Source organism: Populus trichocarpa, chromosome 9 (genome assembly GCF_000002775.5).
Source record: "Populus trichocarpa isolate Nisqually-1 chromosome 9, P.trichocarpa_v4.1, whole genome shotgun sequence".
Lineage (NCBI taxonomy): Eukaryota > Viridiplantae > Streptophyta > Magnoliopsida > Malpighiales > Salicaceae > Populus > Populus trichocarpa.
In genome coordinates this window covers 1354726-1381202 of record NC_037293.2, presented here as the reverse complement: position 1 = coordinate 1381202, position 26477 = coordinate 1354726, and the positions used below count along the sequence as shown (strand labels likewise).

Sequence of the window (26477 nt, the reverse complement as noted above, 5' to 3'; positions counted from 1 at the left end):
TGGATAGGTCGTCGGTAATAGTTATGGTAAACACCGATGGAAATATTCCGTCGGTAATTATGGCATGGGTGGTAATTGTTTGGCAACTCTCGGTAAAATACCGACGGCCGGGAGCCATCAGTATGTATTTAAAATATATATATATATATATATATATATAAATTTATTAATAGTAAAAAAGCTTAATAAACAAATAAAATTGTATTAAACATTAAAAATATTTAAATAATGTTAAATAATATTCATCCAAATATTCATTACAAATTTAATGTGTTTTAAAAACGAAATTAAACTAGAATAGCGGCGGAGCTGGAGGAGGAGGAGGAGGCTGGTTGTTCCCGGGACCGTACGGCCAAAAAGGAGCTGCACATGTATCATCACTCATCCTTGATCTCATCTCCATGACCATTTGACGGAGCCGATCATAATTCGTCGAGAGTTGTTGATATTGTTGTTTCAAGGTAATGAACTCCTCAGACTGGTGCTCAATACTGATGGAGAGCTCCCAACGGTTGAGACACTATGGGTCAACCGAAAGTTTTCGGCCGTAGTGTTGGAGAGCCTGTAGACCCGATATTTTTTGGGTCCACCAGACGATCCCATCTCCATCCACAAATCCGAATCGAAATCCGGATGGTTCGAAGGATTGTCCTCATATCTCTCTCCTAATCGGCTATTATAGGTCTCCTGAAATTTTTTTAAAAAATCATCATATTCAATTAAAGAAAATAATAACTTACAAAATAAAATGATTGAACGAACATACCACGAAGTGCTGAGCACGGTTGTCCACGAACTGCTGCACCCCCTTTTGGCGATTTTGACTCCGCACATGCGTCTCTACAAACAGCTCCATTGGACTCGGCTCACGTCCAAGAGACGCAGCCTGTAAGGAAAAAATAGGTTGCAAGTTAATTATATTATAAGGAACGACAAATTAATTAATGATATATTTCATTAAAATTAATCTTACCATCCGCTTTGCATGTGCACTGAATGGGACGCAGCCGCCGGTGTGTGTGGTCACCGAACCATGAATTTGTCGGTTCTGGTTGTTGGCACCGGACTGTGAGCGCCATGAGAACCGCTCTGAGGTCACGTGCTTAATATATGCCGTCCATATATCTCCCGAGATGAATGGTGGTTTGAATTCCCGCTAAACCGCCACCTCATTCCATCCTTGAAGACCGTTATCCCTCGCATGTCTTTTTGATTTTTTTTTGGTGTCATACCAAAAATCACGCAACCTACTTCCATAGTAACATATTAGAATTTAGAACATAAAATTATAAAACAAAAATAAGTATTATTTTCGATGTTACCTAGTTGCCGCGTGATTCTCCCATACCCTCCTCACAACATTGTTGTTCGCCCTATCCCACTCAAATTTATGCTGTGTATATAAATAATTCATATAAAATAAAAATAGTACAAGATATAAAATTATAAAAATATTTTATTAAAAATAAGCTGGAAATTAAGAGTTAAAACCAACCTGAAATCGCTGAAACCATGCATCGATATTAGGTCTCTACTCAGAATGTCTGGAAACCTGACTCCATTAAAACATTGGAATCCTAATCGATGATTTAAACACCAAATTTATTGTCCTGACAGCCTCAATGTTTGTGAACCTGAAATTAAATAAAATTAATAAAATATTAATTAGTTGTTCATAAATTATGTTACAAGTATATATATATAGAAAAACTAAAACCTAAACAAACTTACATTGAGAGGTCATCCTTCCATTGTGCCTGGTACTTGCAAGTGAATTGACCTCGCTGTGAAGGCACACCGCTTCTACGCTGTGAAACCGCGCTAGAAGAGGCAGCATCACAAGTTGGCGCAAATTCCTCGTCGTGATCAGCACCTAGGATACATCCTCCTCGCTGCTAAAAGAACTAGTTGCAACCGTCTGCTGACGACGTACTGTAGATTTCATTCTACGCATTTACACAAATTTATACGAATAATTACATAATTAACTTCGATTATTTAAAAAAAATTGGTAGCACCTCCCCTATACTGAAGACTACCCACAGTTTTCAAACCTGCAAATCTTTACAATAACCACAAACCAATTGACTCTAGCAACATCATATATACAACCTAACATCTATAGAAATTCAATCATTTAAAAAAATTCGACAGCACCTCCTCTATATTAGAGACTACTTATAATTTTTATACCTATAAATATTGATAATTACACAAATATTGCAAAATCAAATCTATACAACCTAACATATACAACCTAACATCTATAGAAATTCAACATCTATATATTTTCAACTAACATCAATACAAATTCATAAATAACAATTAAAATTAATCAAAATAATAAACAACATAACAAACAATAATATCCTAAAATTAAGATAAACTAATTAAATTTAATTCTATATTTCAATTAACATTTAAAACATAAATTCAACAATAACAATTCTGGCAATACAAACAATAATATCATAAAATTAATAAATAAAATGAAAAAAACTAAAGAACACTACACAAAATATTCTAAACACAAAACAAACAATACACAAAACTAAAAAACACTACATCAATTCAAAATAAATTTAGGAATAAAAAATGCTTACCTTAATAATGTGTTGATTTTAAGATTTTATCTACAAATAATACACAAAACAAAGAACACCAAAAAAATAATCATAATTAAAATAAAAAAATATAAAGATAAAGAAAAAAGAATACAAACCTTTTAATATGTTTAAAACTACCACCAAAACAATAAAATCTCTTCCAAAAACTAAATACAAACGGAGAGGAGAAGAGAAATGCAGATGAAGAGCCGAGAGAAAAAATGAACCAAATGGGGGGAAGGGGGTTTTATATAGCAATTTTTCCGACGGTATTACCGACGAAACATTTATTATTGTCGGTGGCATTAAATTCCGTCAGTAATGAATTGATATTCGAACCAATTTTTTTTGAAAATCTAGCCAGACTTTTCGATCTGTCGGCTAATCCGTCGGTAAATATGCCTACGATAATTCTGTTGGTAAATGTGCCGACCGACCACACCTCTGACATGCATGCGCTTCGGGATGTGCGTAAACCGTCGGTGATTGTGACACAATTCCGTAATTTTCTCTCAACTCTTTGTGAAATACCAACGGGTGCCAGTCTGTCGGTATTATCATCGGTGATTGTGGCACAATTCTGTAAATTGTTTTCAACTCTCTGTGAAATACTGATGGGTACCATTCTGTTGGTGAAACCGTCAATCCTCCATGTATTTTTGTCTATTCTCCTGCATAAAATCTTGAATTGCAAACTTAAAGCACACACAGCACAATAACCAAAGCTGACAATTAAAGAAGAATAAATATTTCATGTTCCAAAATATTACATTATAAAAATAAGATTTTACAGCATGTTTAGTTAGTCTTAATTTTCATTTTCGTCTTTAATTGAATTGTTATCATCAGCTTCATCGCACTCTTCAATGTGGTTATCATCTTCTTCATCAACATTCTCTTTTCCACTAGCAGAGCTCAAAACAGTATTCAACTCCTCCGCGTCAACATCAACAAGACTATCGTCGAAAACACGAAAATTCAAATTTTCTTCTAAGTCAATCGAAGGAGCAACTTTGTATGGTTCAACCAACTCACTAGCTTGAAAGACTTCATCTATCACACTTGTGTCTTCGTTCTCATCCTGAACAACCTCGACACAACCCTTGGGTTTTGTTTTTACAATGGATAACCAATCAACTCTTGATTGGTCCTTTCTAAAGGAAGGGGTGTATGTGTAATAAATTTGTTGGCATTGCTTTGCAAAAACAAAGACGTCGTTTACGTTGTGGTGTCTAGCTTTTGAGTTGATTTCAACGAGACCATAGTGAGGATCTACTCTGATTTCTCTATCAGTTGTGTCATACTAATAGCATTTGAATAAAAACACTCTATTCTGCTCGCTATGATATTGCAGTTCGATGACCTCTTTCAATCTACCGTAGTAGTCAACTTCAAACTCACTAGAAGTCGATCCCTTAATACAAACACCGTTGTTGTATGTCTTTCTTCCATGCCCGTATTCTTCAGTATGAAAGATATATCCATTGACAAAATACTCGTTATAGCACTTGACTTTTCTTTTAGGGCCCAAACTTAGTAAAGACAGTGAAATAGCAACACTACCTCCCATTTAATAAACTTGTAAATTAAATACAACAATAATCAATAAACAGATATTATGTAATATTGACGTACAATTAATTAATTACATTGTAAGAGATAATGAGTTTGTGATAGGACTTACATGTGTTCTAAACCATGTGGCAAATTGTTCATCTTGATATTGAAAGATCTGGGATTCGGTCAGCTGTGAGTTATTGGACAGTAACTATCGTCGATGTTGCCTGCAAGGTTGTTCCAAATTATATGAGTTTATGGTATCACAAAATATAAATAGTACACTCTTGACAAAGTTTAAGTCGAACATCTACTTACTTCATAAAAGGTCTCAGCTCATCACAGTTAAATAGGATATAATTGTGTGCTTGTCTGAACTCTATTTCAGACAAATATCTTCCCCTCACGGCATTTTTAGGTGTGGGTCGTCCAGGATTGAAGAATATTGACAAGTTCCCACTTGAAGGCACTTCACCACCATCATCATGCCATGGAACACGCTTGATCCTTGTTCTCAAATGAGGTTCGAAATAGTATGAGATAAATGTTAAGATCTCCTCAATAATATAGGCCTCATATATTGACGCCTCAACATGCGCCTTGTTCTTAACCTTTTTTTTAATATTGAACAAGTACATGTATATATATATATATATATATATATATATATATAAATTATCAATTAAAAAAATAAAAAAAAAACATTTAATTATGAATTACATAGCAACTGTAATATCTAACCTCTTGAATGGATACATCAATCTGTACTGGACCGGTCCTCCAACTTTTACCTCAAACGGTAAATGTACGGGTAGATGCTCTATTGAGTTAAAAAATGATGGAGGGAATATCATCTCAAGTTTGCATATTGTTTTGACGATATTCATTTCAAGCCTTTCAATGTGATCAACATTCAACTTGTTAGAGCATATATCTCTGAAGAAATGACTGATCTCCGTTATTGCATCCCATATCCCATTTGGTAACAAATCACAAAAATCTAATGGGATGAGTGTTTGCATAAACAAATGGCAGTCATGACTCTTCATTCCATATAATCTGCATTCCTCTGTATTAACCAGCCTTGATATGTTTGAGGCATGTCCATCGGGGAAACGCAGACTCTTAAGCCATTTGTAGATAGTAGTTATGCGTTTTTCTCTAACACGAAGCTTGCTCTTGGTTTTGCGACCCGTGACTCATCACAAACCAACTCCATATTTTTACGGTTACAGAACAGCGCTACATCCAATCTAGCCTTGATATTATCCTTTGTCTTCCCTTTCACATCCATGACGGTGTTGAAAATGTTCTTAAACATGTTCTTTTTAATGTGCATGACGTCAAGGTTATGGTGGAGAAGATTGGTCTTCCAATAAGGAAGCTCCCAAAAGATACTTCGCTTCACCCAGTTATGGGTCAAACCAAAACCAGGAAACTTCTGCTTACCTGATTGGAGACAAAACACAATGTCACCGTACTCTGACACAACATCAAACAATTCTTCACCAGAAAGACGCGGGGTGTAACATCCTTTTCAACTCTACCAACAAAGAAATCATTTTTGTTCTTTCTGTACCTGTGATTTGGCGGCAAGAAACGACAGTGACAATAAAAAAAAGAAGCTTTACCCCCATTTGTTAGCGTGAATGCCTTGTTGTTCTCCATACAGTATGGGCATGCTAGCTTTCCATGCATGCTCCAACCAGAAACCATTCCATAAGCTGGGAAATCATTGATAGTCCACATCAAAGCCGCTCTCATAACAAAATTCTGTTTCCTCGAGATGTCATAAGTCAAAGCTCTAGAGGACCACAACTGCGTAAACTCATCAATCAACGGATGAAGACAAACATTTATATTCTGATCCGGACTGCTCGGACCTGGTATGACCATAGATAAAAACATGAACTCCGGCCTCATACACATCCCCGGTGGCAAGTTATAAACCGTCAGTATGACCGGCCAACAAGAACAAGGAGCAGCAAATGACCCGAATGAGTTGAATTCGTCTGTACACAACCCAAGACGCACGTTCCTTGATTTAGTTGAAAAGTGAGGATGCACACTACTAAAGTGTTTCCAAGCTTCACCGTTAGAAGGATGCACCATCACTCCAACAACCGCATGATGTGATTGGTGCCATGTCATGTGCTCAGCAGTCCTTAGTGACATGAATAACCTCTGCAATTTAGGTGTGATTAGGAAATATCTAAGTTTTTTATATGCCATGAGAGTCTTCCCTCTACCAGTTCTGGGTTTGTAACGAAAATGCTCACATGTCATACACTCGATCAGCTCAGCATTTTCAAGGTAGTATAACATGCAGAAGTTAGGGCACATGTCAATTTTATGGTATCCTAAACCGAGTGGTTTCATCATAGACTTGGCAGCATAGAAGTTCTTATTTAGCCTATTCCCTTCAAGTAAAATGCTTCTCGCCCATTAGATAATCTTGTCATAACCGGCCTCACTCAATCCGTGATCTGACTTGATGGTGAATACCTGTGCTACGGCCGATAATTTACTGTGGTTCGTGCAGTCATCCCATAATGGTTCGTCAGAATCTTTCAACATATCAAAAAACCTTACTACATCTGCATTAGGTTCTTCTTCTACGAATGGACATTCACTGACATTACCTTCACTCATTCTCATTGCATCCATAACCATATTCCTGTAAGGATTACTATTCTCATTTCCAACTTCATGCATGTTGCTAGCACTAGAAGTTGACCCAACCTCCCGTTCTACCATGCTTTCATTAGGAACAAATAGTTCTTCGTGTGCATACCAACACAGGTAATCCTCCATGAACCCTTTGGTTAAAAGATGCATCGTTACAACATCTTGATGCAGAAATTTTAAATTTTTACACTTTCTGCATAGACACCTAATACCGCCATCAGTAAAATTCCTCGGGATAGATGTTGCAAAATTAATAAAACCCTGAACACCGTTACAATAATTCATCATCCGTAATCCTTGGGATGAGTCCTTATACATCCATGAACGATCATTCATGACTTCTATTGAATCTCTATAAAACATAACAAAAATATTGGTTTCTTATGTTAAATATTCATTATCAATTATCCAACAAACTAAAAAAACACTTGTGTTAAATATTCATTATCAATTATCAACTATCAACTATCAACGTTCATACATACAAATTTAAACATATATGAATTTACAAAAATCACAACTTCGCAATAAAATTGATGACAATTAAAACAGACTCGTTAAACAAGCTATTATTTATTTCATCACAACACATCTAATTCGGTATAATTCAAACAAAATTTCAACAATTTACAAACAAATATAATTTGACAAAATCTAAAACAAACTATAACAACTACAAAATTATACATTCATACTACAAGTTTCTTTGACAAATAACAATCAAACAAGTACATACGTTAACAAAATACATATACTAAAAAAACAATAAAATTCACATTTAAATGTTAAAACTAAAAAGGATAGATTTACTTACAAAAAATAATAAAATCCACAAGAACGGATGTTGTGACCACGTACAAAAGTATAAGAAACTTGAGTGCTTGTGTTGAGAAGAGGAGAGAGTTGGGATGGGTGGTTGGCTGCAATTTGGGAGGGGAGAGGTGGGATAGGAAAGAAGAAGGGGAAGAAGAAGGAGAAATAGAGGAAAAGAGTGTCGGCAGAGTGGGTATATATTGGCTTTTACCGATGGAATCACCGACGGACACGTTCCGTCGATATACCAGTCGGTGATTCCACCGGTGGAAGTGTCACATCACTATACGGCTATCTCGATTTGAATCCCTCGTTAATTCCATCGGTAAAATCGTCTGAAAAAATCCACGTCATCACACTATTGCAACTTTCCAAAAAAACTGTATCGTTCGTCAGCGATACGGTCGGTATATACCGACGGTATCTATTGGTAAATACCAACAAATTTTGAGACAGAATTATTTCCGTCAGTAAAAATTTCCGACGAAAAATTTCCGTCGGTAATTCTGTTGGTTTTCTCTGATTTTCTGGTAGTGATTAATGTCTATATAGTTATTTATTCTTTAATTTGAAGGCTATAAATTGTTCTATATAGTTTGATCAATGAGAGGTCATTTTACTATTCATGAAAGCTGAAAACAAAGGAAACTCGGTAAACGATCCGAAGTCGGAAACTCTACTTTCTGATGAAATGCCCTAATTATATATAATTAAATCCAAATTCAAAGTTTTTGAATTTTAATTTCAAACTAATCACCTGCCCTTTCACATGTATGCATGTTTTATAGTAAAAACTAAAAAGGACACCACTAGTGACAATTTGAAGCAATAAATGACGACATATGCCTAAACAAATCAAGAATGGACACTAAGAAAAGGACTTCCAAATTCAAAGTTTTTGAGATCTTTAGGATAGCTTCTCGTAGGGCACCATCAGTGTGTCGGCAGGCATCTAAAGTCTTGATTTGAATGGTGAATGAGAGTTTATTTGATATATTTTTTATTTAAAAATATATTAAATTTATGTTTTTTTATTTTTTAAAAATTAATTTTGACATCAACGTATTAAAATAATCTAAAAATACTGAAAAATATTAATTTAAAGTAAATAAAAAAATAAAAAAAATTTAATTTTTTTAAAAACACTTTTAAAACACAAAAACATTCAGTGCTCTAAAACTCCTACATGCTATTGCTGCTGGGTCACAAACAATTAAATATAAAGAGGAAGGAAGCATATTATATGTATACCTACTATACTATTGAAAATCTCTTGTGTTTGACATCTAGGCACTTGCCGGTCGATTTCCTGTCCTTTTTCTTGTGTACTCTCCTCCGCTTCGAAGTTCATACAAGTAGATATGCTGAGTTAATTAATTTCCTAAGGTAATTAAATTTAAAGAGCAAGATCATTGGTAATGACAAGATATATAATTAACTCTCTCTCAGGCATGAATTTATGCCCAAGTTAGCAAGCAACCATATATTATTATATCATGTAAATCATCTTCAATAAGGTGATTTGTTCATATAGATTCGAGTCATGTCATATAATATATACTACCGTTGATCATACAATCTTCACAAAAGATAACGTGAAAGCAATGTCTACGGGGCAGCAATTATCATTAAGAAACAGATTTAAATAAAAGAGACAGAAATAAATGAGAGAGAATTAGAAAATATTTTTTATTTTAAATAAAAATATTATTATTATTATTATTATCAATTGTATTTATCTTTTTATTCATTTTTCTTATCAAAATAAGTATTAATAATTAATCATTGAGTATTATAAAAATTATCCATATATATGTTTTTTTAATATTATTTAAGTATGGATGATGGGCTTAAAGATCAATTGAAAAGAGATTTAATCTATATGTATGTATAACATTTTTCCTTGTTTAGCAGTAATTAAGTGAACATTTTAATTATTCTTTGAAAAAATAGAAATAAAATAGAAATACCAGCTCCTTTATTATTTCAATGAAAGTGATCAAACCATCATTAATTCAACACACAAGACTTTGAACAGACATGATTATTAATTTTGTCAGAAATTAGAATAGCAAGAAACGAAAAAAGCTGAGAATTATTATTCTTGCTTTACGGCTAAAAAATTTATAAAGGAGCTATCCAGGAACAGGAAATGATTTATTTTTTTTCCTGTCGAATTGAGAAGAAAGTGATTAAAAATTTAGAGTTTTCATTAATTAATTTGAAGGTATGAAAGATCATCAAACCATGAGGATTGTGCGTAGGATGGAATTTAAGAGGAATTGTTGTCCAAATTGCTCACTCTAACACATGGCTTTTCAACACTCTCCTGTTTAATTAAAACGTTCATGGAATTAAAACCGATCGATAGCTGCCTAGCTAGCTATAGCAAGTTTAAGATTCTTATCGCATTAACCATATAGTTGGTATTCAGAAAAGTAAGAGCTTGAGATTAAGAAATTTGTTTCCTTTATGATTTCAAGTTTAAGTTATGTGGTTGCTAATATGATGATCACTATAAGCTTATATGATCGTTAACTTCAGAATCCGTGAGATTAATCAAGGTACACGCAAATTAGCTCGGACATCCACGTTAATAATAATAAAAAAAAAAATTATCGCATTTAATGTGAAAAGATATAATTCTTTGAATTTCGTTATCATACCCATCGAATTCTATCTTCCTCTTCCTCTCCGATCCCACCTTTTCTTTTTTCTTTTTTTCCTCTTAGCTAGTGTTCATTTAATTTAGCTAATAATCAATACTGTTTTTTCTTTGATGCAGAAATATTTCTACGTAATTTTCTTTATTTGTTCTTATCCATGTCCATCAACCTAGCTATATACGCATAAATTATTAATTGAAACTAAATGATTGGATTGATGATTTGGGGGAGGATAGAATCTCTTATCTCGTCATTGCCTCCAGACATCTTGATTGGCATGGAGTTTATAGATGTTTTGATTAGAAATTTAAATTTTTAAAACATGATCAATAATTCAAAGATCACCAGTATTTCCGTACATATCTTATCATCAAGTGTGAGGGTTGGCAGATAAGCCACTCGAGTTTTTTTTTTCTTTTTGCTTTTTAATTCCTTTGCTCATCTTCATCTCAATCAAAAGTCACTCTTAATAGTTAAAGGCAAATTGAGATTAAAGTAGTGCTTCATGGAGCCGATGCTATAAGCATCAAACAGTACAGATGGTGGAGGTTATCCACAACCTGAAAAAAATTTGAATTCTGAGCTATGATTTGAAGCACTTGAGTTCATCACCATATACTACATGTTAATTGAACTCATCATAAAAAAACAATTCGCATCTTGAATCATAAATTTCACCAGGTTTAATAAGTTGTTTTCACTTAATTATATAATAAAAAAATGACTATAATAAATTGACCAAATAAAAAAATAATCACGATGGCATGCAGAAAAAAAAACACTTGCCAAAAAAAATAACAAAACTCAATTCCTAATTAACCTAATGATAAATGATGAAATTTAATAAAATTATAAAAAAAAATATTAGTCAACCCGAGTTAATATGTCAAACTTATAAACCCAATTCGTGAAATATGGATAACATCATAAAAAGCAAATTGAAAAAAAATATAAAATATAATTTCCAATAAATTCAATGTAGAATGAAAAAATTTAAAAAAAAATTAACAAAAAGGACACAAAAAATATCAACAAACCTAGAGGTAAGCCCACCAAACCCCGCGACCCAAAATTAAGTGAATGTAATAATCTAATAGAAAGTAAAAAAAAAAAAAATTATGTAGTATAATTCCCAAACTAACTCAATACTAAAAGACAAAACTAGAAAAAAAATCAATGTAAAAAAATCTAAAAAAAATACTTGTCAATGTTATGAAAACATATCTCATGACCAATTATATATATATATATATATATATATATATATATATATATTTCTCTCTACCTGAAAACATATCTCACACAATTCATGTTATGAGAATGTAACAACCCTTTAGAAAGCAAAAGAAAAAAAATTACAAATCTCAATTCCTAGTCAGCCCAAGTTATGGGTCATGAGGCCAACATAACCCATAAAAAATTACGAAGTTTAATTCCCAACAAATCTAATGTAGAAGGATAAAATAAAAAAACCAACAAACTCGGGTAAAGCCTTGCAACCCGAATAATGTGAACAAGATAACTAATAGAAGGCAAAACAAAAAATATCATAAAGCCCAATTCTTAGACCAACCAAATATTGAAGGATGGGACCAAAGATTATTTATTTTTCTTTTAAGAGAAAAAAAGACCCCCGTCAACCGTCAAATCTACAATCCAGATCATGAGACTAGAATAACCTCGAAGAAAAGAAGGTGAAGAAAATCAAGAAACTTAATTTTGAAGAATAAAATTGAAAAAGAATATAATTATAAAAAAAGAACTTGAAAAAAAGGATTAATGTCAACTCAGGTTAACTTTTCAAATCCATAACTTGGATCATGAGATTGGGATTACCCCATCGGAAAAAATTATGAAACTCAATCCTCATCTAACACAATATTGAAGGTTGAAATTGAAAAAAAATCCATTTTAAAAAAGGATCCAAAACAAAAAATTAATGATAAAAAAAATGATGATAAAATTTGATATAAAAACAAAATGACGGGAAACCTTTCAATTTTTTTAAACCAACATGAACTTTAAGAAGAGAAGAGAGAAAAGAGGGAGAAGAATAATAAAAAAATGACATTTGAGTCTCACTATCGCTCCTCCATCAATATGCCCTGCCTCACTGAAAGCCCTTGTCGCGTCACTTTTAACACCACTAAGAAAGGTAGTGTTTGGACGTCGGAGGAAACCACATGCATCACTAGAGCGTGACGGCTTCCCTCACACACTGGCTTGTGTGTTGCACATGATAGCCAAGTTGTCCTTGCTCATTGATTGACTTCAGGCCACTATATTATTTTAGTTTTGATTTAGATATCTTATTATTTAATTGTTTTACATTAATAAAATTTTATTTTATTTTATAAAATTAAGCATTAACTAAGAAATGTAATTCTCTCTTGATATATCTAGATAACCAAAATATTCTTTAAAATCAAATCTCACATAAAGATAATGTGAAAGGATCAAATAAACTTTTGGTAAGCGTGAACTTGTTGAATGTCATTAATTTCATTGGCTTCCAATGATACAAGGAGGTACAATACTTAATCACCCCAGACCATTTTTCGATCTGTCGGCCAACAAGGCCCCCGCATTCAATCAGTAGGCCATTGGCGGCCGAGCGAAGCAATAGACCCTTTTGTCTAATTTCCATAGGGTGGTCTACGAAAGAGGCTCATGCGAGCTCGATGAAAAATATGGCTTTGAAAGTTATAGCCTAACAAATTTGATTTAAATATGAATTGATGCACACTTCTTGTCTTCTAACTCTCACCAAATAGCAGAAAAAAACATTGCTTTCATGTAATATTATTGGGAGTTATAACTCGACTAGTTAGATTTTGAATTTATTTTTTTGAGATAATCAATTTTAATTCTTTAAATTTTAGATTATTGAAAATTTATATGATCATTAATTTTAAAATTTTAAAAAATTAGTCGAAATATATATAAACTAGCTCTAATTACCAAAAAAAAAACATTGCTTGTCTTCTAACTCTCACCAACGGGCAGAAAAACATTGCTTCCATCCATGGCAGGAAGTCACATGACTTAAGCCGGAAATCAAGCACAGAAGGATTTTTTTAGAGAAATAAATCCCATTCAAAGTACTGTATATTGAACGATATGGCTAAATATTAATTGTATATTTGGTGGCTTATTTTAGTTAAATTCAAATCTAAATGAAAGCAGCCTTTTATTGTATGTAATTAGCAACTCAATATCCTTTTTTGACCATTTAGTGAACCATAAACAATGATATAGTTGAAGAAAAGTAAAACAAATCATATTGGGAATAGTTTAAGGCTGCATTTGTTATGGATATTTATTTACAATTTGGTTTAAATTATTTTTCTGCTTTTAACTAAAAAACAAATCATAAACATACATACTTAAATAATAACTTTTCTCTTCATATTGGGAATCAATAGGCCTTTGGATTACATAATACGGTAGTCTTCCCTCCATTTCTAAAGCCTAGAAGATCCGAGAAAAAATATCTATTATTTAAAGATTTATTACAGGGTTGAGAAAATTAACCAAATTATCTAGAATATCTGTAAAAATTGATCCGAAAATAACCAAATTAAATGGGTTTTTAAATTCTTTTTGGATAATTTCGTTAAAAAACTTTACCATCAAGTTTACTAATGGAATAAACCTTATGGTAAAGTTCGTCCATAAATATACTGATGAAAAAAATTTATCGATATATACTGATAGAATTATGGATGATATTATAGTGAGATTCAAAAAGATAAATCATACGGTGACGTGACACTTTTTACCGACAAAATGACCGATAGAATGTCCAATGGAATAATTCATCGGTAAATCCATCGATAATATTTAATTTATGATTTGGTGATTGAACCTCCTCCCCCCCTCTCTCATTTCTCCTTCTTTCTAATTTATTTTTTTCCTACAACAAGTTAACCCTCTATCTCAACACAAGTCAACCTCCCACAATAAATCTGACCACCATTGTAAGCAAGTGTCCATGTATATACAGTTGAATTTGAATTCCTATGAGATAAGGATTATGATAAGATCGTAGATTGATAACGTTGTATTAGAGTTAAACTCTACTTGTAACTGATTGCAGAGTCTCTGCAACATATTTATATATATACATTGCACCTAGTTCACGGAACTAAGGTGGCTTCACACAAACTCTACATTGAATCTTTACATGGTATCAGAGCTCTCTTACTGATCTCTCTCTCTATTTTTTTTTTCTCTGTTCTTGTTTAATCATAATGGGTGATTCCTTAACCACAAATCTTGTGACTATCAATGTTACAGCACAAGCTCCTCTAAAACTAAACAGCAACAATTACCTGTCATAGCGTTTACAGTTTCAAACACTTTTTATTGGCTATGATTTGCAAGGTTACATAGATGGCACCAAGCCATGCCCAACACAGCAGCTTACCACTACCACCAACAACATTACACTTGAACACTTGAATCCAGACTATATCATCTGGATACGTCAAGACCAGCTTATTCTCAATGCAATCATCGGATCCATTACACCCACAATTATCCCATTTATTGCTAGAGCAAAAACTTCTCGTGAAGCATGGAACATTCTTGCTGCCACATATGCCGCTCCATCCAGAGGCAGAATCAAACAAGTAAAATCACAACTTAGATTGCTAACCAAAGGAACTCTCAGTATTATAGATTTTTTACAATCCGTCAAAGCCAAAGCTGATGAACTTGCAGTGCTAGGGGCACCAATTGACAATGAAGACTTGACAGATAAAATTCTCGAAGAACTTGGTGATGAATACCGAGAGCTAGTAAGGGCGGTGCAAGCCAGGGAGAATGCAATTAGTTTTGATGAGCTTCATGAAAAGCTCTTGATGTTTGAAGCCTCCCTGCAGGCAACTCCAAAAACTGTCACTCTTTTTCCACCTACTGCACACCAAGCCAGTCGCACAAGTAGGCGCTATCCCTTCCATAATGTCAATCGCAATCTACCCAACAACTTTAGTGCTGGTGGAAACTGGCGTTCCTATCCACAACCAGGCCATTCCGGTCCAGCTCAGTCTTATACAGCAAACAACAGCAGTCGCCCACCACCAAGGCCATACCTTGGTTATTGCCAAATCTGTGGCATTCAGGGTCACACGGCAAAAAAATGTCCTTCCTTCAGACTTGTCCCTCTTACCACCAGTCAACATAACAACACCACTCTATGGCAACCACAAGCAAACCTAGCAACCTCTACTCCTCCACTTACATCACCGTGGATGCTGGACAGTGGGGCATCCCACCATATTACATCCGATCTTCAAAACCTGGCTCAACATCTCCCTTACACCGGCACTGATGATGTTATGATAGGGGATGGTAAAGGTTTGACAATCACGCACTTGGGGTCCAATAAACTTTACTCATCCACTCACTCATTCAATCTTAACAATATCCTTTGTGTTCCTGACATTAAACGGAATTTAATATCTATTTATCAATTCTGTGTTGATAATAATGTCTCTATTGAGTTCTTACCTTGGTGTTTTCTTGTGAAGGATCTATTGACGGGGGAAATTCGTGCAAAGGGTAAAACCAACGAAGGTGTGTACGAATGGCCGTGTGTTGTCGCTCCTCATGCTTTTTCGAGTGTCAAACTCGCTCCAATAAACTGGCATCTTCGCTTAGGACATCCTGCATTTTCTGTTTTAAATACTATTTTGTCAAAGCACAATTTAAATTCATCTTCAATTTCTAAAGACTTTGTTTGCAATGCCTGTCACTGTAATAAAAGTCACAAGTTACCATTTTCTGTCTCCAGTTTACTGTCTCATAATCCTCTTGAATTAATATTCTCTAATGTCTGGACCTCTCCTCTCTTGTCTATCGATGGATTTAAATATTATGTTATTTTTGTGTATCACTTCACTAAATATATATGGTTTTATCCACTACGAAAAAAATCTGAGGTCAAACCAACCTTCATCCGCTTTAAAGCCATTGTGGAAAATTATTTCAAGAAAAAAATTATGACTCTCTATTCTGACAATGGGGGTGAATACATTGCGTTGACAGAATTCTTTGCTACACATGGCATCTCTCATCTGACAACACCCCCACACACTCCTGAACACAATGGTTTTGCTGAACGACGTCATAGACATATTGTCGAAACAGGTCTAGCGCTTTTAACTCATGCATCATTACCACGTCTGTTTTGGTCATATGCCTTTGCTACTGCAGTTTATCTCATTAATCGCATGCCCACTCCCACGTTAAAAAATCATTCCCCTTATGACATGATTTTTCAATGTTCACCACATTATGAAAAACTTCGAGTTTTTGGATGCTTATGTTATCCCTGGCTTCGCCCTTACAATGCACACAAGTTAGAACCCCGGTCCAAACCATGCATTTTCCTTGGTTATTCTTTGTCGCAAAGTGCTTATTTGTGTTTTGAACCCAAATCCTCCAAAATTATTGTGTCTCGGCATGTCTCCTTTCATGAACATATTTTTCCATATCATTCTTTACATCATGCAGAAATTCAATTGGAATCTACTGCCATAGATATGTGGATTCCTCCTGAAATCTTAGTTCCAAAATCCATTCCAGCGCCTTCTACACACTCTTCCACGGCTGAACCTGATATCAGCACTATCAGTGCAACATTTCCCCTGCCAATTATCCTTCCTCCACCATCTGTGCCAGCATCCCAGTTAACCATGTCTTCCCTGCCTACTTCATCCCCTACTATACCTTCTCAACCAACATCCAGTCCTGCACTGCCAATACCCTCACAAACTGACACACTACCATGTCATTCTATGACTACCCGGTCCAAAAACAACATTCGCAAACCCATCCAAAAACTCATATCATGAGACTTTTAGTCCCGTGGTTAAACCTACTACAATCCGACTTGTTTTGAGCATTGCTGTTAACAATGGTTGGCAGCTTCGCCAACTAGACATTAACAACGCCTTTCTTCAAGGCACCTTTACTGAAGATGTCTACATGGCTCAACCTCCAGGATTCCTTGATCAGGACAAAGCTGGCTTTGTTTGCAAGCTTCGAAAAGCTATTTATGGGCTAAAGCAGACGCCTCGTGCATGGTATGAAGAGTTAAAGGGTTTTCTAACTACATCTGGTTTTTCCAACTCCCTAGCAGACACATCCCTCTTCATCTACAAACATGGCTCATCTATTATCTATATGTTGGTGTATGTTGACGACATCATTGTTACTGGAGATAATGCACAGGTTGTTAACCAGTTCATTCAGTGTTTAGCAGCTCGGTTTTCATTAAAAGATTTGGGTTCCCTAACTCACTTCTTAGGCATTGAAGTTCAGACCCATTCCGGTGGTGGTCTACTCCTATCCCAGAAAAGATATATTCTGGACCTCCTTCAACGCAACAATATGGCTAATGCTAAACCCACACCTACTCCTCTACCTCCTGGCTGTCACTTGCAATTAAACATGGGTGTTCCTATGGCAGATCCAACCACTTACCGTGCAACACTTGGGAGTCTTCAGTACCTATCTCTCACTCGGCCAGACATTTGTTTCGCTGTTAACAAACTTTCACAATTCATGTATAAGCCAACAGATATTCATTGGCAAATGGTGAAACGTGTCCTACGCTATTTGCAGGGAACTGTACAAGACTGTCTGCTTCTCCATCGTCATTCCCCCTCTTCAGTTCATGCCTTCTCTGATGCAGACTGGGGGGGAAACAAGGAAGACTTATCCTCCACTAGTGCCTACATTATCTATCTTGGTCGAAATCCCATCTCCTGGTCGTCCAAGAAGCAACACACCACCGCCCGCTCATCCACTGAAGCTGAATACCGAGCAGTAGCTGACACAGCAGCAGAAATCAGCTGGATCTGTTCTCTCCTGACTGAGCTATATTTTTCAGTAAATCATGCTCCCGTAATCTATTGTGACAATATTGGTGCCACCCAGCTGAGTTCAAATCCTGTGTTTCATTCAAGAATGAAACACGTTGCTATTGATTTTCACTTCATTCGTCAAAGAGTTCAATCGGGTAATCTACGAGTGTCTCATGTGTCTTCACAAGATCAATTAGCTGATGTGCTGACAAAATCATTATCTCGCTCACAGTTCTGGCTGCTCAAAGACAAGATTGGACTCATTAACAATCCCCGTCCATCTTGAGGGGGTATGTAAGCAAGTGTCCATGTATATACAGTTGAATTTGAATTCCTATGAGATAAGGATTATGATAAGATTGTAGATTGATAACGTTGTATTAGAGTTAAACTCTACTTGTAACTGATTGCAGAGTCTCTGCAACATATTTATATATATACATTGCACCTAGTTCACGGAACTAAGGTGGCTTCACACAAACTCTACATTGAATCTTTACAACCATAACACACGATTTGTCAACATTCGTGTTCTGATCCAAATTTTATTAAGGATTCTCCACCTTAAAATAAGCAAATCTATCCTTTTTTTATTTGAACACAATTTTTAAATGTTATTTTTTTTCATATTTTTATAGCATATGTATTTTGTATGAGTGTTTACTTGTTTTATAGTTTTTTCTCATACAATTTTATTGTATGGATTTATGATTTGTACATATTATGGTTTGTTTTAGATTTTATAAAATTATATTTGTTTGTAAATTAATGAAACTTATGTCGAATTTTTGACTTCTGTGTTTTGTGATAAAATAAATAATGGTTTATCTAATGGGTTCATTTTTATATTTTATCAATTCTATTGTCGAGTTGTAATTTTCAGTAAATGTGTAGAAATTTGAATTTTTGTACATATATAATTGATAATAAATTAAGAGAACTATTAAAATAGATTTAATAAAATTGAGCTAAGTCAATATTTTTGCAAATTTATTTAGTTAACATGGTTAATTAATACATGTTGTCATCATTATTTAACAGGTTTGATATATATAATGGATGATCGTTTATGGATATATCAAGATTCACCTCAGGGGTTGCAGATGATGAATTATTGTAATGGGGTTCATGGTTTTATTAATTACGCACTATATATCTAATCCAAGAAATATTAGTGCAGGCGTTATTAGATGTTCATGTAAGAGGTGTAAAAATAAAAAAATATATTGATCTATCTAAATGTTGTAACGATGCATCTTCTACAAAAAAAACATTCATGAAAAAATACATGTGTTGGGTATACATATGAAAATTATATCTTCCTTGTGATACCATAATAAAAATAATAATTAGATCAACATCTAGTATCGGTAATAGATGACCCATCTCAACGAACAACTCATTATAGATTAAGAAGAACTCTACTCATTTCCGCATGTTTCTAGTTAATTTATTGTACTTTTTTTTTTCGTTTTCGATCGTTTCTAAGCAAATCTTTGTTGCCCATCACCAAGCAGCAAATTCAGCAAGTCCCCTGCTTTAAGCAACTTTTTAGTGGACTTGCTCCAAGAAATTGTCCACAGTTGTTTATGTCTCTTCTTGTCTGCAACTTCAGTACGTGGTCAAATGTCTAAAAAAAGGTGGTCAATAGCATCTTCTTTTATCAATTGTCACACTTTAATAGCAGTTATAGATAGTTCCAAATATGCTGTTGTTCAACCATTTCAACAAAATACCAGCTGGATTTCATGTCGAGGAAAAAAAAATACAGAGAGAACAAAAACAAGTTGAAGTCTTGAAGAATCGCCGCATGTAGTAATTAAGAAGATTAAATTATTACAGCATCAAGGACAGACAGACAGTTGAGCAGAAATGGATTCGAATAACTTACCTCCATATTTTGGTACCTGCCTGCCTTGACTCCTTGTTCCTTAGCTTTTACTTACTGAGATTGTCGTTAAGGAAAGGTTCCACGAGAGAGAATAAACCAGCATTAACATTTGTTGAGCTGAGGAAAAAAATTATGATGCTTGAATAATATTTTATTATTTATTTTTTGGAGTTTATTTTGAAGAAGAAAAATCAAATATAACAAAAACATAAATTATAAAATTAGGTTGCGCAAAGGATGGCAATATTTAAGGATAATAAACATGCTAAAGTTGACATTTCAATTGATGAAGGATTTAAAATCAGAGTGATGGCAATAAACAAAGACTTTTCTAGGTAGGAGTTGGTCCATAAATCCATCCTTCCGATATCGGCCCTCCCCATATAGTAAAGAAACTATATTATTATCATTAATTATTATTATTATATGAAAATGAAAAAAAAAAAAAACATCTACATGTAGTTAATTTCTAGCTAGATATCAATGCAATACGATTTAGAAGAAAATAAAAACAGTGCTTAAGAAATGTAATCATGTACGTTTGTAATGGCATCAATATCAGGCTGTATACATCCAAAAGGAAATGTCAAGATATATGTTTCCTTTTCCTTCCAGCTTATTCGTATCTATATGTATATATATTGACAAGAGTATCTAAATAACGATATGGCAGCTTAATTTATTATAATATAAAGTTGTGGTTCTGCATGTTTACATGCAAGCAATAGAAACAGTGAAGACACAATTTAGATGAGAAACTAATGTATCATCCCTTTATTTCACCACTCTTCCGTCTATCTTTTTGCATTTCTCATGATCAATTTGAGTAATTTTCACTTTCATGGGTTCTTCAATCATGCTTGAGGTTTTGTGCTTGTTAATTACTTTGTGTATAGGATTAAACCTAACCCCATGCATGATCTTTGCTTGTCCAAGTGAGCAATCATTTTAACCAACAAGTTCTTATCATAAATAGGGTTTTGCTCATAAAGAGGAAAGTAAAGGGAAAAGGATATGCACGCGAAAGTCAACCAATCTTTCTCATTTCATCAATCTTTCACATTTTTTGTCTCGTCATCAACTATAACTCATCACCTTACTTGTGCTGTGGGGTCTTCGATATCCCTATTTATACCAACTGCATAGCCATACTCTGCCATATCATAGCATATGCTTAGCTAAATTCATTGCTCTACACTTAAACACGCATCTTCGTTCCATTATCTCTACAACGTCCTCACATTTTTAGTATTCCCACTTTAATGGCTTCTCTTCTCTACCTTCCACTCATTCTATTAATCATCCCTTTAATGATCACTACTGCTCAAAACACACCTTCACCTGGCTACTATCCTGGCTCCCGAATAAGCTCAATTGGCTTTGATCAAGGGTATAGCAACCTTTGGGGTGCTCAGCATCAAAGAGTAGAGCAAGGCACCGTAACAATATGGCTTGATAGTAGCTCAGGTCCCACTATATTTTCTTACTTATAATGCAACCTGTGCTTCTTCTACTCTACTAACACCTGAGAGCATATTCTCGTTACTTATATTAATATTAATGGTAATTATACAACAGGTAGTGGTTACAAGTCACTTCATCCATATCGATCAGGATACTTTGGTGCTGCCATCAAGCTTCAACCTGGTTACACTGCTGGAGTGATTACATCTTTCTATGTGAGAGTCACAATATGATAGCTAGCTAGATATTGTGTGTGTGCTTGTGCTTGGTTAGTATTGCTCATGCTGTGCTCTTTATTGTGACAGCTTTCGAATAATGAAGCCCATCCTGGGGACCATGATGAAATAGATATTGAGTTCCTAGGAACAACTCCCGATAAGCCATACACTTTGCAGACAAATGTGTACATAAGAGGAAGTGGGGATAGAAACATTATTGGAAGAGAGATGAAGTTTCATCTGTGGTTCGATCCTACACAAGATTTTCATAATTATGCCATTCTATGGACCCCAAGTGAGATCATGTTAGTACTACTACTTTTCAACACATATATATTCAACCTTTTTTAATTTGTGGTTGGATTTTTTTTTCTTTTCTTTTCCCCTTTTCTCATCAGTGGAGTCTATTTATTCATTTGATCAATCCATGCATATATCTCATCCATATAGGGCAGATAGCTGCCCATGATAAAAGTTCCTTTTTCCAATGGGTTACATTAACCAGGGAAATTTCGGGGGGCTCATGGGCATTATTTTGCACCAAATTTAATTTGCAGTGACTAATTATTATTATTTTTTTCAATTATTGCAAAGGATATTGTGAAAAGAAAGGTGAATCTAATAAAACAAATGAATACAACAAAATCATGTCTCCCATAAGTAGTAAACATTATGTACCTACCACCATTAGAAAAATAAAATAAAATACAATTCTAGCTTTCAATAATTATGATGTCCGTGAACTTTAAATTTATGCAAAATGCAATTTTCTTTCTTTCTTTTTGTTGTACTTAAAGTGGTTTTCTTCTTTCTTTGATGAACCTTGTCTGATCATGATGTGGACCACGTACAGATTCTTGGTGGACGATGTTCCCATCAGAAGGTATCCAAGAAAAAGCGATGCAACATTTCCCTTAAGGCCAATGTGGGTATATGGCTCAATCTGGGATGCATCGTCGTGGGCCACTGAGGATGGAAAATACAAAGCCGACTATAACTACCAACCGTTCATTGGCAGGTACAAAAACTTCAAAATCGGTGGGTGCACCGCCGATGGGCCTGCCGCTTGCAGCCCACCGTCTGCTTCTCCATCCGGCTCCGGTGGCTTGAGCCAGCAGCAGTCCTCGGTGATGGAATGGGTGCAGAGGAACTACTTGGTTTATGACTATTGCAGGGATGGGAAAAGGGACCATACCCAAACACCTGAGTGTTAAAGATTCGAACTCGATCAGTAGAGCTGTAACTCATTGTGTACGCATAAGTGTGTTAGTATGGTCTTATCTAAACGGCTATGGGCTATGTTTCCATGGTTTTTTTTCTTCATTTTTTAAGCTATGAGCAGTTTGCTTCGAGTTGGAGAGTCTTGAGACGGGTCCCACTTGCCAAGAATGGGTGCAAGAATTGTTGATCGTCCAAGTTCCCAAGAAGTATTATTCGCCTTTGTTGTTTGTCGTATTGCTTTGTTTGCATTACCCTTGCTTTTATAAAGTTCAAAAAATGGAAGCCTGTTTTATCATCTCTCAAAATATCCAACAGCATTACTCCTTTGTTGCATTACTCTTTTGAGTGAATTTGGAGACTTATTTTTATCATCTCTCTCAATGTGCTAAGCTCGTCGTATATAGTTAAAAACAATGCTTTTTTATAGTTTTAATCATGGTATCAGAAATTTTTCTCAATATATTATATTGCCATTGGAAAAAAAAAAACTAATTTCGATAATGTACAAGTTAATCCCAAAATACTTGTTGTATAATTGTTACAAAAGTTTTGTACAAGTGAAAACAACAGTGGCTAGGATTTTTCCAAAAACACAAAAAAAAATTGGGAAAAAAGGGACAGAGTATTCATTCTTCCACTTTCAATTTTCCATACAGAACGAAAATAGCACAGAAAGAACTGTAGCTGCTTGTGAAATTCGATTGTCTTACCTGAGTTGGATTTTAGGACATATATATCACATGCATTATTATGGTTGAATATGTAGTAGCTAGCTAGCTTGAATCTTGTGACACCAAATTGGACCACAACCATGCATAGAGCTTTGGTGTCACAAGATTCAAGCTAGCTAGTACATATTTTATCTATGGTAGGTCTATGTTTCTATGGTCTTCGTTTTCTTGGTGGGAATTTAAGTTGAGGCTTCCTCAACCAAGAGACGAAAAATGAATCCCTTCCCGACAGCATTTGAGACAATTGTTTGGAATTTGTAGACCACCTTTGTATGTGTTGTCAAAGATTTTGGATTCGAGTGCACTAACTTTTTGTTTGTGACAACTCTGCGTCGTATAACTATGTTTCGTGAAGGATTTTTGAGTTTTGATTTCAACATAAATATTATGAAGATTTCTATGTATATGTGGTGGTTGTTGATTCAATGTTTTTTTTATTGAGAGTTTTTTTTTATCCAAAGAAAATACACATTACCAGAATTTTTAGATTTACTAATAGAATTTTTCATCGATATTTATACTTATAGTCTCTTGGCATGAAATTTACCGACAGGTTCACTGAAGAAAATCATCTATCGAAAATTATTAAAGAACATAAAATTCAAAAAAAATCCAACAACATTTATACAATCATTAAATTTACAGAAAAGTTAAAAAATTTAAAAAACTTCAACAATCTATATACAATCATTAAAGAACAGAAAATTTTAAAAATTTTCAATAATATTTATACAATTATTAATAACACAATTTTAAAAAAATCATCAATATTTATACAATTATTTAAGACACAAAAATAAATAAAAAAGCCATCAACATTTATACAATTATTTATAATAGAAAAAAAAATTAAAAAAAATTGCTATCAACATTTATACAATTATTTCTAACAGAAAGATTTTAAAAAATAAAAAATTTCCATTAACATTTATATAATTATTAATAATAGAAAAAATAAAAAATAATAATAACATTTATATAATTATTAATAACAGAAAAATATTTAAAAAATAAATAAAACACTTAAAAAGAAGGAAAAAGAAGAATCTTATCTTAATGTTGAGTTTTCCCGAGCATGAGAAGAGAAAAAAACATCCGAACAAATCATTAAATAACAAGAGAAGAAGAAAATGAGAAGAGAGAAAAGGCATACTAGCACGTAGAGGAGGAGAGAAGAGAATGAGAACAGAGAAAGAAAGATGAAGATTTGGGAGGAGGAGAGAAGAAGTTGCAGAGGGAAAGAGAAGAAGAGATATGTTTGTCTATTCTGATTCTAGGGATTTTAGTTTTTTAATTTGAAGTTTTATACCGATGATTTTACCAATTGTCGATTAAATATTAAATTTTTTAATGTTTATGTCGGCATTTTATCTTGTCAAGTCTAATTGAAATTTTAAATTTAATAAAAAAAATTCAGAAACACACGGAAAATTAAAAATTAATATTTTAATTGTTTCATCAGCATTTTTGTCTGTAAAGTCTAATTGAAATTTTTAATTTAATCCAAAATTTTTAGAAACGCGCCACGTATCACCAACACCTTTACCGACGATAAATTAAATATTAATTTTTTTAATTTTTTCATCATTGTATTCATCTATAAAGTCTAATTGAAATTTTTGATTTAATCCAAAATTATTCAGAAACCATCCAACTATCACCGACGCCTTTACTAATGATAAATAAAAAATTAATATTTAATTGTTCTGTCGACGTTTCCATATACCAAGTCTAATTGAAATTTCAATTTAATCCAACCAACTATCACTGACTACTTTTTAGTTTGTCAGCGATTCCGTTTACAAAGAACAATAATAAACAATGCAAGTGAGAAATGAACATTATCTTAACTCTCGGGAAAATACAGATGTACGTTAACTGTCGGTGATCCCATATGTAACAAACAATAATAAATATTGCAAGTGAGAAGTGAACAATACCTTAGCTCCCGGGAAAATATTGACGTACATTAATCATCGATGATCTTATATGTACTAAGCAGTAATAAACAAAACAAGTGAGAAGTGAACAGTACCTTATAGTTCTCGGGAAAACACCGATGGATATTTTTCATCGATGATCTTGTATGCATTGAACACAATGAATAGTGCAATTAAGATGTAAAAAACTCCAATGCTCTATGAAATATACCAACAGTCTTAATTTGTCGATGTGTCTATTTGTATTTTCCAGGGCCATTAATATTTCTATTGGTAAAAAACAGTTTATGGTGTTAGATTATATCTGTATTCCTCTTTATTTTCAATTTTTTTGTTTCAACAGTAGCGTATGCATGTACTGTATAGAAGTTGTATAGGAAATAATAATTAATTTCTTGCATAGATAATTTAGAGATGATATGTATATAATTTATTGTGTAGATAGATGGATATAGATGTAGATATGCCGATATCTTCGAGATGAGATAACATGATATAAATTGATCAATGTGGCCTTGTTCAGTTAATGAATCTTCAAAAGGCTCGTAACTCAATTGTTCTTAGTGTTCTCGACTCAGTTTGTCAAGAACTTGAGGCCTTGTCATGTTCGGTCCATCTGGAGAAGACGGTCTCCGAAGTTGGAAGTTCGAACTACATGAGGCTCGGTTTTTCTGTTGATGGGTAAGAAATAACCAAAGCTGTCAATACGATGATAATTGTTCCAAACTTAGAATTTTTAATTGATACGAAATATTTATTTTTAATATATCTATTTTTATATAACACTTAATTGTCTATCATATGAGAT

General features: G+C 33.9%; 1 protein-coding gene across 1 annotated transcript; it reads left to right on the top strand.

Annotated features, from left to right (window-relative positions):
• Nucleotides 1-21245: 21245 nt before the first annotated feature.
• Nucleotides 21246-23293, top strand: LOC7491169 (xyloglucan endotransglucosylase/hydrolase protein 31). The gene is made up of 4 exons (XM_002313498.4): nt 21246-21562; nt 21674-21774; nt 21865-22082; nt 22631-23293. The coding sequence occupies exons 1-4, from the start codon at nt 21358-21360 to the stop codon at nt 22989-22991; spliced, it is 885 nt and encodes a 294-aa protein (XP_002313534.2). The 5' UTR covers nt 21246-21357; the 3' UTR covers nt 22992-23293.
• The last annotated feature ends 3184 nt before the right edge of the window (nt 23294-26477 follow it).

What these genes read in the sequence shown, in the direction of transcription:
- LOC7491169 (XM_002313498.4), top strand. Translation starts at nt 21,358, where the DNA reads ATGGCTTCTCTTCTCTACCTTCCACTCATTCTATTAATCATCCCTTTA. An exon ending in GAGTGATTACATCTTTCTAT is followed by an intron (nt 21,775 to 21,864) that starts GTGAGAGTCACA and finishes TTATTGTGACAG; the next exon opens with CTTTCGAATAATGAAGCCCA. An exon ending in TGGACCCCAAGTGAGATCAT is followed by an intron (nt 22,083 to 22,630) that starts GTTAGTACTACT and finishes GACCACGTACAG; the next exon opens with ATTCTTGGTGGACGATGTTC.